A 12386-nucleotide genomic window follows, 5' to 3' on the forward strand; every position below is an offset into this window, starting at 1 on the left:
CAAACCTCCGCTTTCTCCGTAATGAGTGTGAGCATGCAATAAACCTAAGGATCCTTTTTTGGGACCACTCATAGACCAAACATGTATAAAGAATACAATTTTATTGCTAACAGATGTGGGCTATGGTGGTTCCTTGGGTTTATTGCAGGTCAGTGTGACGAGGTGCGGGCCTCGGAGGCCTGACCATGAGGGACGTCGCAGGTACTGACTTATGCGACGTAACATACTCCCCTCGTTGATCGGATACTGATCAAGATTCTTGAAGGTTATGTATCTGGTTGACAAGGCAGGGGAACCAATCGTTTGACGCCGCGGTCCAGGGTGTTGTTGGCTGTCTTAATCGTGACTGTGCGGATTATCCCATCTGCTCCCGGATGTGTCTTGATTACGCGGCCTAAGGGCCACTGCATCGAAGGAATGTTGTCCTCTCTGATTAGGACGATGGTGCCTTCGCGAATACTATGAGTGCCTTTGGTCCATTTGTTGCGTTTGGTTAACTCAGTGATGTATTCGCGATGCCATCGGCTCCAAAAATGTTGTTTTAGCTGGACGATCCGCTGCCAGCTGGATAATTGGTTTGGTGGAGCGTCTTTGAAATCTCTTTCGTCTAGAGTGGTTAAGGCTTCTATCAAAAAATGACCAGGAGTGATGACAGGTGGGTCATTAGGATCGGAAGAAATTGGGGTGATGGGACGGGAGTTTAGGATAGCTTCTATCTCAATGACCAGTGTGTTGAAATGTTCGTACGTTAAGACATCCGTGCCGACGACGCGGATGAGATGGCGTTTGAACGATTTTACCGCAGCTTCCCACAGACCCCCGAAGTGTGGTGAGTTGAGCGGATTAAAACGCCATTGTATTTTTCTGTCTGTGAGAAATTTCTGTATCTCCTCTTTGTGTTTGGTTGACTGGAAGAGGGCCTGGAGATCTTTCAATTCTCTGTTAGCCCCGACGAAGTTGGTGCCGTTGTCCGAGAGTATTGTCGCGCAATGTCCTCGCCGGGATATAAGCCGTCGTAAAGCTGCTATGAAAGCGTCGGTGGTGAGGTCACTTACCAATTCGATATGTACAGCTCTGGTGGCTAGACATATGAAGATGGCGACGTAAACCTTGACCTTGCTGCGATTCCGATGTCTTCTTTCTTTGACATAGAAGGGACCGCAGTAATCTGTCCCGACGTTGGTAAAAGGCCGTGACTCGGTAATGCGCGCCTCTGGGAGATCTCCCATCAGGTATTCTACTGGAGGTGGATTAGATCGGCAACATCGTACGCACTCTTTGATGGTTCGCCATACTTGACTGCGACCATCGACAGGCCAATAGCGTTGTCTCACAGCGTATAAAGTCGATTGCATGCCCGCATGATGATTCTTCGTGTGCTCGTGAAGAATTATGATTTTGGTTATCGGGGCCTTCGGTAAAATGATTTGGTGTTTTTGGTCGAAGGGAATGGATGAGTTTCTGAGTCTTCCTCCGACTCGTAGTATCCCTTCCTTGTCGATGAAGGGATTTAAGCCTTTAAGTTTCCCTCCGACCTCGTTGGTCCGATTCTTCCGGAGCTGACTAATTTCGCTTGGAAAATGGGTGCTCTGTATCAAGTGTATCACCTTGCTGTGGGATGAATTGATTTCATCTACTGTCAGCGGTGTACCTCGATTTTGTTTGTTTTTCCAGCGAAGACATCGAGCGACGACTCTGATGAGTTTCGACCAGGAAGAGTATCGATCTAAAAGGGAAGGTTCGATCGTGTTGCTCATTAAACAGATGGTCTTCTTCTGTTCTGGTATGTCGTCCGCCATTGTAGGGCTCCAATTTGGCCAACTCTCTTCGGTCTGATTCAGCCACTCCGGTCCGGTTTTCCAGAGATCCTGCTTTAAAAACTCCTTAGGAGATTGACCTCGGGAGATCAAATCTGCTGGATTGCTGTTGGTGGGCACATGTCGCCAGTCGTTGATGTTGGTTTTACTTTGGATTTCTGATACCCGGTTTGCCACGAAGGTTTTTAGGGTATGTGCTGAGGATTTGATCCACTGCAGCACGATAGATGAGTCCGTCCAATAAACGATTCGTGAAATTCTTGTCGTTAATGAGTGTTTCACCACGGACATTAACGAGGTAAGGAGTAGTGCTCCGCTTAACTCGAGCCTTGGTATGGTTTGAGTTTTGAGTGGGGCTACTTTGGATCGCGCCGTTAGTAGTGTGGTCTGGATGATTCCGTCACCATTGGTCGTGCGAACGTATACACAAGCTCCGTATGCTTTCTCGCTGGCGTCACAGAAGCCGTGAAGTTCGATATTAACGGAGGCCTTGATGATGGCCTTTCGGGGAAATCGAATGTTGTTTAATAATGATAGTTGTGAATAATATCGCTTCCATTCTGAATGTAGATCTGATGGAAGTGATTCGTCCCAGTCCACCTTCAATGCCCATACTCGTTGGAGCAGAATTTTTGCTCGAACTATTACTGGCGCTAACAATCCAAGCGGATCGTATATTTTGGCAATCACAGAACTGATTGATCGCTTGGTGATATGTGATATGCTGATTTTGGATTCAACCGAATAGAGGATAGCATCGTCGTGCGAATCCCAGAAAACCCCAAGAGTTTTCAGAGTTGGAGACTCACCTAATTGCAGTTTTCGATTTTTATCAATTTCCGATAATCCGTGAAGTATGTCTTGATCGTTGGACGCCCACTCTCTTATATTCAACCCTGCAGTTCGCAGTAGTTTGGTTAATTCCTCTCTTATAGATACTACTTCTTTTGTATCAGCTCCGGTGAGGGCATCATCGACGTAGAAATCTCGTCTTAAAATCGATGATGCGCGTGGGAATCGATGGCCCTCGTCATCTGCTAATTGTTTCAGACACCGTATGGCAAGGTACGGTGCTGCCGATAACCCGAAGGTTACGGTATTGAGCCGATATGTTTCGACGTCGCCTTTGTGATTGCTCCACAGAATGTGCTGATAATTCCGATCCGCTGGTCTCACTAGGATTTGACGGTACATCTTTTCGATGTCACCAGTGAGGACATACTGATGAGATCGAAATCTCAACAGAATGCTGACTAAATCCTCTTGTAGCTTTGGACCGGTATGAAGAGTGTCATTTAAGGAAATTCCGGTCGTGCTGGGTGCTGAGCCGTCGAACACGACCCGAAGTTTAGTGGTGTCGCTAGATTCCTTGATTACGCCGTGATGCGGCAAATAGTATGCTTTATCTAAGGAACTGGTGGACGTGACCTTGCTCATGTGTCCCAGGTCCAGATACTCTCGGATGACTGAGCGATAAGCTATTTCGTATTGCTTATCGCGTTGGAATCGACGATGCAGCGAGGTAAGTCGATTCATGGCTACGGCTTTCGATGTTCCTAGTGAAGCGAGTCTCTCATTGAATGGTAGGGCGACGACGTATCGCCCTTCCTTTGTGCGTCGGACATGATTACGGAAATGCTCCTCACATGTTTTTTCTGATTCCGACAAATGAGTGATGGAGGGTCCTTCATCGAGTTCCCAGAAACGTGCTAGATCTACTTGCAAATCAGTGGTATTAGCATGAAAGGAGCAGGTGGCCACTTGTGCGGTTGGGCTCCCCCCGATGACCCAACCAAATCGAGTTTTTTGTAAACATAACTCGGAGTGATTTGCTTGACCTAGCTTGATTTGCCCGATACATAGTGATGCTAAAGTTGGTCCGGCGCTCAATAATACTTCGATCGGGCGTGACTTATGGAATTCTGGATCAGCTAATCTTAGATTTCGAGGTATTTTGATTAGCGATCGATCAATGGATTGGTCCGGAATTGCTGGCGATATAGTAGGTATTACTAAAAATCTCATTGTGCTTGAGTATGTGCCATCTACAGAGGTAAGAGTGGCCGTGATTTGTCGCTTCGCAATGGTAGTCAAATTGTCTAGGGTTCCGATTGGCACCGAACATCTCCTTTGTTTGAGGTAAAGTGAGCGGGCGAATTCTTCAGTCATGAAATTCATGCTAGAGCCGGTGTCCAGTAACGCTCTAGCTCGGATAGGATGTGCCCTGTGATTCAAGATGTTGATCTGGGCGGTAACCAACAGATCATGATTTTGGGGGGCATTTGGAGATATGTCTAGTGCCTCGTTCGCTGTTCCTATTGCTGTTTTTAGTCACGGACGATCGCAAATAGTGATATTTCTGAACCGGTGTCAGTTTCTCATTGCGATCTATGGTGGATACAAATGTGTCGTGAAAGAAATTCCATTCTTCGATGGTGCCGTCGAACGTGGGCAAATGGATCTCTGGCAGTTTGATGGTGATTAGCTCTGAATTGGTTTCTGAGTCGTGTTTTGCTGGTGTCGGATGAATTGCGGACTGTGAGTGCTTCACGAGTGCCGCAATTCGTCCACGAATTTGAATACATTCGTGTTGTGTAGCTTCGGCACGTTCAGTCTCTGGATCCTCTAGTTCATCTAGTTCATCTTGGATATTAGTTATCCTGTTCCAGAGGTCGTCGATAGTTTGATGACAAATCGTGACAAAGCCTTGATCGATGGCGTCCGCTTGCTCTCGTTCATCGATCTGACGATCCACGTTTTTCAATCGGCCGAGTAAGGCGCCTCGTCTTCGGCGCAACTTAGTGATACGTTCGGATTGAGACATGGTGGAGTCTGAATCCATTGCGTGAGCTCACCTGGTTGATATGCAATGGACGCTGGTGTGAATAGCTGCTCGGCGCTGGGCGGCGTGAGATCGCGCGTGTGATCAGCGAGGAGGGCGCTCTTCTTCCGACGGTCACTCGTGTGATGGAGTTGTTTTCACGTGGAACTGTGTTCACTGATAAGTGATCTTTCCACTGGCACGTAATCCGTTTTCACTGGTTTGTAATCCGGCTCGAAGGACCATGTAATTTCGTCCAGTCGCGGGGAGACAGTCGCGTTATAGCGCGTCAACGGGAGTCGTAAATTCCCGCTACGATTGCACGAATCGACACCACGAATTAGACGATCCCCTTATTTCTTGTGGGAGAATAAAGGGTGATTGAGTTGGAATATAACTGGACTTCACAGTTATATTATATATGTATTTATTTATACTGGATTACAGACCGTGTTTGGAAAGCGTGTTGATGAACCCGAAGGTTGCTAGACGTGGTTGTTATAGAGGCAAGAACTTGACTGACTTATGTCGCATATCCCTTGTGGAGGAAAGCTCGGTGAGGGTGTGCCCTTCTGAACTAGGAACGCGGATTCGTTATTTACGCTTTTCGGTAGAAAAGTGAGGGTAACGATCCGCGATACCCATTGGATATTACCAATGTTAATAAATCAAATACGAGGGAACAGTCCTCGGCAAATATGACTCATGGGTGTTTATGTCTTTGGGAAAAACCCGCTATCTCGCTGGGCAAACCTCCGCTTTCTCCGTAATGAGTGTGAGCATGCAATAAACCTAAGGATCCTTTTTTGGGACCACTCATAGACCAAATATGTATAAAGAATACAATTTTATTGCTAACAGATGTGGGCTATGGTGGTTCCTTGGGTTTATTGCAGGTCAGTGTGACGAGGTGCGGGCCTCGGAGGCCTGACCATGAGGGACGTCGCAGGTACTGACTTATGCGACGTAACACCGTTGAAGAAGCATCTTAATTCGAACGATTACTGGTGCAAGTAATCCAAGAGGGATCTTGGCGATTTCGGAGCTGATTGTTCTTTTCGTACTTCGAGAGGTAGTAGGACTGATGTTGACGGAATATAGGATCGAATCGTCAGATAAATTCCAAACAAAACCCAGAGTTTTAAAGTTTGAGATTCGCCTAGGAGAAGCTTGTCGTATATGTCCTGTTTGGGAAGTCCTTGTAGGAGTTCCCAGTCGTTCGATGGCCATTTTCGAATGTTTAAACCGGCTAATTTAAGCAGTTCTGTGAGCTCCGTTCTCAATGATCGTGCCTCCACTTTTGTATCGACTCCTGTGAGAACATCGTCGACGTAAAAATCTCGCCGTAAGACTGTCGCTGCTCGTGGATATCGAGGTCCCTCGTCGTCCGCCAATTGGTTGAGGCATCGAATGGCTAGATAAGGGTCCGCTGACAGCCCGAACGTCACTGTGTTAAGTTGGTAGGTGTCAACTTCTCCCTTAGAGTTACGCCACAAAATCTGTTGGAATTTCCGAGCCTCTGGACGCAAACGTTAGGGATCTTCCCAAACATTTTCAAAAGAAACACTCTGACGTTTTTTCATCTCCGACGAATATAAATATAGCGACTCAAAGAAGTCAGCAGAAGTATGAGGTTGAGTTTGAGAATATATACCGTTTGGTTATCGAATAAATTAATTAGCGTTCGTATATCGAAGAGTCAGTTATCATTTTGTTTATTGAAGAAAACAACTTTAATCCTCTCCCGTGCCAGTATTCCCGCACATAGCAGGTTAGCCGAAAGTGGAGCTTATTGCCAATTGTATTAAACGTCAGTTGACGCTACCTTCTCGTTGGCTACTAAATAGAATGAAACAGCAGAAATCGGAAATTTTACGAAATGGCCTTTCAGGCAAAGAACATTGTTTAACAAAGAACTAAAATAAAAATTTGCTGCTACTCCATGTTTACTCTGCTTGACCTTTCCTTTTTGCTTGCTTGTATGTAGTAGTCATCCTGATTTTTTGGTATTTAATACATAGGACGACACGATATTACAAGTTTCTCAACAGGAGACGATAATCCTTTATCGTTTAACGATTTGCAATGAGTACTGTCCATTGGCAAGAAATTGTCAATAAAAGCGGTCTCAAATTTAGGACCTATTAACTAAACATAAAATATTATGTAAAGCACATTCTAACACTGATATATCTTCTTCTTAAAGAACATCTTGAGAAGTTTCTAGAAAAACTGGATGACGTATATATCATTGCATAATCAATTGAATTCTCTTGCAAAAATGTTGAAATAGTAATAAATCAAATAAGACAAATAAAAAATAAAGAAGTAGATACAGTTCGTGCACCATTATTATAGTTATTTCGTTATATAGCCAACCATCGGCTCGATACAATTTATTAAGAAGTCTTTTATTTTTATCTTTCGTCTAATATGGCCACTACATCTTATAATAATATAAAATACGAACATTATCTCGTTACTATATCATCAAAAAATGATGGAAAGCAATGGGAAAATAAGTTTTCCTAATCCTTCAGAATTTAATAAAATTATTTTTCTTCCTTTCGATTTTGTTCATGTAACGAAAAGTAAATGTAAGAAATAACTAGTTAAAATAACAAATTTAGATTTACTATAATTTATGTGCAGATTACGTACGATTTCTTGATTTATGTGCGGATCTAGAAAAACATTCAATTGCCAGGAACGTTTATAAATTAAACTAAAAATCATTTACTAATAATTCTGACCGACAAAAGATCCTTCTCGGCAATAATATTTTTCATCAATATACAATAGTAGCAATTGGAAGATTTCAATTATTTTTATATAGCTGATTTTCTAGAAATATTTCGCATTGTGGATATTGCAGGTAGTGTGAAAGCTAATAGTGTGGCGGATAGGTGAGAGGAGATTGAATTTAAATTATAACGCCGAAAAGTGTGCTATTGCAACGATCAAGTATATTTGGAATAGATATTATTATAACAGTTTATAAGATCCGTCGATAGACACTCGACGATCGAAGTCGCGAAGATAGATAATAGAATGCTCGCGGATAAATCAAAGACTCGTATACTCCGTTAATTCGCAAAATAATGACGCGGTAATAATTCGATGATAATAACTGCCCGCTCGCGATCGTGTCTGTTTATTTACACTGATCGGTGGGGGGTTAGGGAGAGTCGGAAGATTCAAATTAGCCTTAGAACGACGGTTGTCCTCCACGACGACATTGTTTCCGCCTTTTTCTTTTTTTTTTTTTTTTCTTTTTCCGTGGAGGAAATCCGTACGGACACCCACCGCTTCTAGGGGGAAGAGCGGTGTGGTAGTATCGGACTCCAACCGACCAAAACCTCTACGATGCCCGTCCCTCTTGCGATTGTGTGGTGCCCGGGAGCCGGTGAGGCGACACACCAGGCCCTCCTGCGCACAAAAATCTGTCCGCAAATGGCGCGGTGTGCTGCCATATCACGTCGCGTCCCCATCCCGGGCGCCGTCCGAATCGCTAACCGGAGACACTGTTTTTGCCTAGAAGTAGTCTAACGTTATTTTCGTGTGTCGAGGCGGTGTCCTTGTTCCGAGGCACAACAACGACATGAGATGCCCTCGCTTCGCCTCGTCCTATGACTCATATGTCGCCACAAAAGAAATAAAGTTTGTAAACCTCTTTTGAATTACTTTAGATGTGGGTTTCTAATAACCATAGATAACTCAATAATAAAATCACATCGCGTATATGTATATTTATATAAACGTTTTTTCTCGTTTAGTATGCTAAATTTGTCCTTGCTATACTCGTTATGTACAACAAAATATCCTGTAGAATTCTAGTATTCTCTCCTCTATCTGATCCTTTATCCTCTATTTAGATAGGAAAGCAAGAAATTGCTTTTAAAACATTGTTGTGAAGACACGTAAAAATACCTTCCTTGTATATTGTTGACAGTGAGCAAAATATGTACATATACATCGGCATGTATAATATGCCTTTGTATACACTGTTTCCCAGGCTCATAATTTGTCGAGGATAAAGAATTGTTACATATAGAGTATCTTCTTCGATATAGCTATAAGCATTATAGCGATTTATGACATTATACTTACGTATATGTGTAGCAGTTCCACAATTTTCAGTGGCGATTGCAGATATAGCCTCCATCTTTTGCCAAATATTTCTAGCATTACTTATGTTTGAGAGAAGAACAATCATTTAATTAACTATTTTCTTCTTTACACTGATTCCAGGGCAGCATATACATATATCCATAGATTCGAACTATCTTTGTTGGTCGTAGATTTTTCCAGATTTTCAAATTATTCATAGCAGCATAAAAGTGACTTTGTTTAAAAGACTATTACATTGTATGCTATCATATAAAACTTTTGATTTTTATTGAACAATTCTTCTATTCGTTATATGTATATTTACATATATTCTATATTTTATTATGTATATATATTATAGACATAATTTAGTTACTATTATATACATAATATATACATATACTATACCATATATTATACATATATTATATATACATATATTCTATACGTTATATATATTAATTGAGATTTTTATTTACATTGAATTTGAAAATCAGTAGACAAACTGTAATAACAGATCATGATGAGCAATTAAGATCGTATTCATAATATAAAATATTGTACAATTATTACGTAGTTTGAATATATTCTGCATTTACATATTTTATACACTTTGATATATAATATCTAAATAAAAATCTGCAGCGTAATAGTGACAATTTTCAAGATGTAAAGTCGTTAATGTATTATAGTAAAATTGAACTATAATCGGCGCAGAGACATTTGCGCAGCGTACAGGATTCGCCCCTTATAGTTCACAAGCATAGCCAATCAACAAGCAGTACGAATCTGCCTTTATTAGCGATGGTATTGTTCAATAGTCTTTCATATTCGAGACGCGATAGTGTGAAGGTGCTACGAAGTAGTTGTCTACGTTTGAACGTTACAATTTTTGTGTTTAGCAAGTGTTTGAGCAATTGGTAAGAAGTGCTAGTTGCTAGATAAAATATAAGGTCTGGTTATTCGAAAGTTGACTTGCAATTTTCTATAAAAAGGATTTATTCAGGGTAAATACTTTATACTTATATATTTTATGAATTATTTTAACTTTCCGTGAATTATTTTAATCTAACAACTTTGTTCTGTCTCTAGGATGGGTCATACGGCAACCAGATAGTTCCAGATAGTAATTCCACATGTGGAAGTAAGTCGTAGAACCCAATACAGTTTTCTTATTTATTTTTCTTTTCTGTTAGTTTTATTATATTTTCCCTCTCTAATATACCACTTGCATTTATACATTTATATTAACGTAAGAGTGATGTTATACATATTTATGTTTTAGTTTTAATTAAATATATTGATTACAGCTTTTTATATAAATGTTAGATCGTTCTTTCTATTTTATTTTCTTTCGCTAAAAAATGTTTTCATCAGAGATAATGCTTATTCAGAACCAAAAATAAAGTCGGTCATCGATAATGGTTACTAATTACAGAACTTAACGTACAAATATTTCTATAATTGAATATTATGTTCTCATAAAGTAATTATGTTTTTGTTACTATTAATTATTCTTCGAATCTCGTATTGTATTTATCTGATAGATAGTAATTTCTTACGAAATTTGTTTAAGAACTCTCCCCTGATGCACTTCGTGATACACAAAGAAGCTTATTCCAGTAACACAATACTTCATAAATTTTTTTCCATGCTGTAATGGTAAGTTTTTCCCTACTTCTTTTTGATTATCTACTATTGCTTTATTATTTGCTATAATGTCCGCATTTTATCGCAAAATTCACTGTTTCATTTTAAAAAAGTGATACAGTATATTCATTCGTTATCTTTTCTGTTTATCAACCAAAAATTATGAATGGAAAAAAACAAACCTGAATTCTCAGATTCTGTTGCAAGTCATTACAATTAGATATGGACATGATTTAAATAATATATCGAATCTGATGTCTACAAAGTCGTCTAAAACTTTCAATTGTTATATGTATTTTATACGTAAATATTTTATTATACATAGAAACCTAGCCACAATATTTAACCAATGGCGAAACAGTAAGCGGTAGAATATCTCACGTGAGATTGATGTCATCACAAAAAGTTTTAACAAAAATTGTTTAGTTCGAAAGAAGACATTACATACGGTGCAAATTACTTTTTTGTAGATCCAGTATAAGGTTTCATTACAACTCCATTTTTGCAAATAGAACTATATTTCTTTTTAATATATTCATCAATCTATCTTTGTATTCCTTGTGAAAAAATTAAAAAGAACTGTTAGTTCATCAGATATTTTAACTTGAATTCGTCATATGAAAGGCAGGTAAGGACGCGAAACGGTTCTCTTGTGTTTACGTTGTTCTTGTTTTTCGTTTTTTCAGCGTAAACACAATACCGCTTCGTGTCCTATGCTTATCTTTCATACAACACATTAAACGTAAGATATAATCTGAACTAACAGTTTTTCGACATAAATAGGTTAGTACCTTTTTATATGATATGAAACGTTCCGATATCGGTCACAACACTGCTGTTTACAAAGCACGAGTTTCGACTGATTGGTAGGTTAAAAAAAAAAAGGAACAATAACAAGAAAAAACAGATTCGGAAGGACGAACCTTTAGTTTACCTTCGAATCTCTCATCAAACAGTCCATATTGTAGGATGTCAATATACTTTCCGCGGTGAACGTATGTAATATTGTTTATGAATATTATTTTGATATAGTTATTAACTATACTTATTGTTATGTATATTTATATTGTACTATAAGAATGTAGCCTAAAATCCGCCTGTTTTAATCCCCCTTCTTTAATATGTAATAATGTAAATAATTATGTAACTAGATACTTGTAGACATGATCGCACAAGAGATATATGGATGCTAACATTATATCGTTTAACGGAATTATCGAACAACACAAACAATTCTTTTTCACATTACTTTCCGAGATAGGAAGGCGCAGTCCCGTTTTTAACGGAAACTACGAGGGTTGATTGACCCATCTCATTGTTTTCCATTTATAATTTGTATAAAATGAAACTAAATCGTCACCGCGTGTGTGGATCATCGTCTGCTTATACTTTAACTCGTACCCCCCGTGCCCACTTCTGCACGCTGCTCGTACGGAGAGCACATCAAAATCAGCTTCGCGCTTAATGTTTTAAATGCCATCGTATCACCGTTATCGATATGATTCATTTATTTCACGCAACGTAATTTTTTAGAAAGCAAAAACATTTCAGTCATGGCGTCTACCCACATTTTTTCTGCACTTTTCTCTCGTCGTTGACAGAACATTCATAAACACCTCCCTCTACCCATTTTTTATGTTTTGGAGTTTCTTCCCTTTCCTTCCCATAATAAAGCGAGCGCCAGGAAGCAGATTTTACTTTGTGAGGGAATGAATTGTTTAGTGAAGTATGTTATATTGTAGAACTTATACAGGTCTTGTATCTTTACAGAAATCACCTTTTTAATTTGTGATATAGGTGTCCACAGTTCATAGTACTTTCTGAAACATGGGGTGCGCCTAACTCACTTTTCTTCCCCCGCGTCATTTGAAAACTTATTGTCATATATAAAACAGCTCGCAAGGTTTGATAACTTCACTCGATGACTCTATGTCAGTTTTCTTTCTGATAAACAGGTTCTTGATTTTGTTTCTGCGTATCTTTGTCGG

At 39.9% G+C, this 12386-nt stretch overlaps 1 protein-coding gene and 1 long non-coding RNA gene across 3 annotated transcripts in view; one reads left to right on the forward strand and one right to left on the reverse strand.

Moving 5' to 3' along the window:
* The window catches only part of LOC139995173 (uncharacterized), a 68752-nt gene that overhangs the window by 33541 nt on the left and 22825 nt on the right, over positions 1-12386 (forward strand). Inside the window, exons 1-3 of one of the 2 annotated variants that reach the window (XR_011801881.1) lie at positions 9655-9755; positions 9841-9892; positions 10325-10410. This is a non-coding gene — a long non-coding RNA (uncharacterized lncRNA). Of the gene's footprint in view, positions 1-9654; positions 9756-9840; positions 9893-10324; positions 10411-12386 lie in introns of those variants that run through there. The other variant, XR_011801882.1, reaches the window with a different exon arrangement.
* LOC139994981 (uncharacterized) lies at positions 267-3995 on the reverse strand. Its single transcript, XM_072018080.1, has one exon. It carries the CDS (start codon positions 3993-3995, stop codon positions 267-269), a length of 3729 nt encoding a protein of 1242 aa, XP_071874181.1.

This window comes from Bombus fervidus, chromosome 15 (assembly GCF_041682495.2).
Source record: "Bombus fervidus isolate BK054 chromosome 15, iyBomFerv1, whole genome shotgun sequence".
NCBI classification, from domain to species: domain Eukaryota; kingdom Metazoa; phylum Arthropoda; class Insecta; order Hymenoptera; family Apidae; genus Bombus; species Bombus fervidus.

Excerpts from the sequence above, each read along its gene's own strand:
- LOC139994981 (XM_072018080.1), bottom strand. The coding sequence starts at position 3,995 with ATGAATTTCATGACTGAAGAATTCGCCCGCTCACTTTACCTCAAACAA.